The sequence below is a fragment of the Octopus bimaculoides genome, chromosome 18 (assembly GCF_001194135.2).
Source record: "Octopus bimaculoides isolate UCB-OBI-ISO-001 chromosome 18, ASM119413v2, whole genome shotgun sequence".
Taxonomy (NCBI): Eukaryota; Metazoa; Mollusca; class Cephalopoda; order Octopoda; family Octopodidae; genus Octopus; species Octopus bimaculoides.
Window position 1 is genome coordinate 20385305 of NC_068998.1, and position 3210 is coordinate 20388514.

At 36.4% G+C, this 3210-nt stretch overlaps 1 protein-coding gene across 1 annotated transcript in view; it reads left to right on the forward strand.

Moving 5' to 3' along the window:
* The window catches only part of LOC128249924 (aminopeptidase N-like), an 8100-nt gene extending 5244 nt beyond the window's left edge, over positions 1–2856 (forward strand). Inside the window, exons 3-4 of the mRNA XM_052974546.1 lie at positions 1893–2024; positions 2794–2856. Of these exons, the coding sequence (XP_052830506.1) occupies positions 1893–2024; positions 2794–2856 (195 nt within the window). The remainder of the gene's footprint in view (positions 1–1892; positions 2025–2793) is intronic.
* The last annotated feature ends 354 nt before the right edge of the window (positions 2857–3210 follow it).

Below are 3210 nucleotides of genomic sequence, written 5' to 3' on the forward strand. Positions count from 1 at the left end.
ATATATATAAAGGGCTGCTTAAATATTATTAATATAAAAGTTAGTCGTTGAATGAGTGGATTCTTTCTACTTTCTATTTTGGGCTATCCTAAGGTGTAAAATATTTTAAGCCAGATTTCCTAAATATAGCATAGTACCAAACGTTGTTTCATTCTGTAATAAGCTTGTTTTCCCTGCAGTATTTCTTTTAACATAAAGCAGAAAATAAATTCTTTTGCACGAATCGGTGGCGGTGGATAGGGGAGTTCTTTTTTTTAACGCAACGTAGTAAACTCATGGTTATTTTAAAGCTTGACAAGACATTGCATTCTGTACTTGGCTAGAACGTCATTGCATTAACCCTTTCACTGCGAAATTAAATTTCTCGGTTATTCCAGTAATGATGTTAAAAATCTATCAAAAAATAAAATTGGTATTTTCTGCAAGTCACGTTGCCGCAAAACAATTGACGCATCTCCACAGAAAATAGTTTTTCAAACATGACATTCCTCAGCAAAAGATAGATTGGTATATAAAATTGCTTTCCGCAGGAAATGGTAATGAAATTTTGAGGGGATATATCTGATTTTCACAGTAAAAGTGCTAATAAACAAACGTATGTGTTTTTTTTTAAGCCTATCAATTAATGATGTATAAACTTAGAGCAGAATATTTTGAAGCACTCTCAGACTTTGGTGCCAGGGGGTGCTCTAGAATATTCCGGATGAGCACTAATTTCTAATAATGCGAAAGTGGAGTTTCGAAATAAGTTTATCACTGTAAATCTGAGGATGCACCATTGAATAGTGAGGGGGAAATACCATCCAGTGAACATGGCTTGGAGTCATTAATGCAAATATTGGAAGAGGAAGCAAAAGATGAGACATGAAAGTTAAATTTGAGCTAAACGGAATTTGAACTCAAAACGCCTACATAAGTTTCCGAGTCTCATAAAGTTGATGTTTTGCTATATACAAAATTAAATTTCGTTAATCAACAATAAATCTCGTTTCCGTTAGTACACTAGTTTATCATCAACATCATGTACGTGATATCATAATTACGAGCCACGTCAATACAACTATTTCCCATTAGGATCGTTGTCATTATAAACTTAAATAAAGAAAATAATTTTATATTGGTTACCATAGTAACTATCTGTAGATGTTGTCTTAATGAAAGATGTAGGAAAAATTACCAACATTATAATAGAAAGTAGTTCTTTATGAGAGAATGGCTACTATATCCGACAGGATGGAAACTAAATATTCTAGCCTAAATAATGGCTTCAAATATTCGTACATGGCCAAGCAATTTTTAAAGAGTGGATGGTCGATTACACAGGTTATCAAACTCGAAAGAATGAAAGCAAAGTTTGACCTGGACGGAATTTGAACTAAAAACGTAAAGGCGGACGAAATGCCGATAAGCATTTCATTTGGCGTGGTACCAATTCTGGCAGCTCACCGCCTTAAATATGGTTTCAAATTTTAGCACAAGGCCAGAAATTTGTCTCTTTCTCATTTTTTTTCTTTTTTAGGAAACAGTGTAAGTCGATTACATTGACCCCAGTGCTCAACAGGTACCTATTTTATCGACCACGACAGAATGAAAACGAAGTTGACTTCGGTCGAATTTCAGAGCAAAAAGCCGGAAAAGATACCGCTAAACATTTTGACAGACGCACTAAGCATTCAGCTTATTCTAGTCTAAATAATGTCGTCTAAATACAATACTCTAAATAACGTAGGCTAAATGTTATGGTCTGAGTACAATAGACTAATTGCGATGGTCTGATTACTGTAATCAAATGTTCTGCTTTTCCCCCTCCAGTTCATAAACGTTTCTGGAATTTTCAGAGAGTAATGTTGCCGTTTTGCTTAAATCTATCTTTTTATTCTTCTTTACTACAGGATATTGAATTCACTCGATCAGTCGACAACGCTATGAGAAGTGATGACACAATCAGTTCACATCCGATTTATGTACCGGTTGCTCATCCAGGCGAAATTATGAAGATCTTTGATATAATATCATATCTAAAGGTGAGACATTCAAACATAATATTCCTTTCCCTCCAACATCAATTGTCCTTGATATTTCTTTTATAAAAAAGACCATTTAGAACACCGCCTTTAGTCGAACAAATCGACCCCAGGACTTATTCTTTGGAAACCTAGTACTTATTCTATCGGTCTCTTTTGCCGAACCGCTAAGTTACGAGGATGTAAACACACCAGCATCGGTTGTCAAGCGATGGTGGGGGGACAAACAGAGACACACATACATATATATATACATATATACGACGAGCTTCTTTCAGTTTCCGTCTACCAAATCCACCCACAAGGCTTTGGTCGGCCCGAGGCTATAGTAGAAGACACTTGCCCAAGGTGCCACGCAGTGGGACTGAACCCAGAACCATGTGGTTGGTAAGCTAGCTACTTACCACACAGCCACTCCTGCGCCTAAAAATATTCCGCCCAGCGTGACATCATTATAAATTCATCTTAAACGAACCAACGGGGAATCTCTAAACCAGGTACAGACAACCTTTTACGAGAAGCAGACCGCATAAAACATGTTTCATCATCACCGTTAGGCGTGCCATTCTGAAATTCAAGCTGACCGCAGTTTGCCCATGACTGCTCTAAATGTTGTTGTTTACATACCCGTCTCCGTCTATTGTTTTTTTTTGTAAATTCTCACTATATGTTTATGTGTGTGTGTGCAGGCGCGCGTTTGAAACTTGTTCATATTGATTTCTGGTCTGCTTCTCGAATATTTCCTCGTTTCCTCGTGTATTCTCTCCAGTGTTCTCCATGCGATATTGTCGAACTAGAGTTTATATTTTATCAGCTGAACCAGACGCTCTAACTACTGGTCTAATGCCTCGAAAGAAAACACTGTTATCAATTTGAAGGTAACTTAAGCTTTAGACTTAAGCAACTAGGTCCTGCTAGAAATAGCGATCAAATTTCTCTCAAACTACATCTACATTTTAAAAAGGAACATATTCGATAATATAGCCTAGGATACACTGTTTCTGAAAAAAAACCGTTAAAATATGTGGTATTCAGGAGTTGGATGATTTGGAACAAAAGTCGAATGAATCACAGATGATCTGAAGTGAACATTAACACATCATAAAATATTTATAGGACCTAGTTGCTTAAGTCTAAAGCTTAAGTTACCTTCAAATTGATAACAGTGTTTTCTTTCGAGGCATTA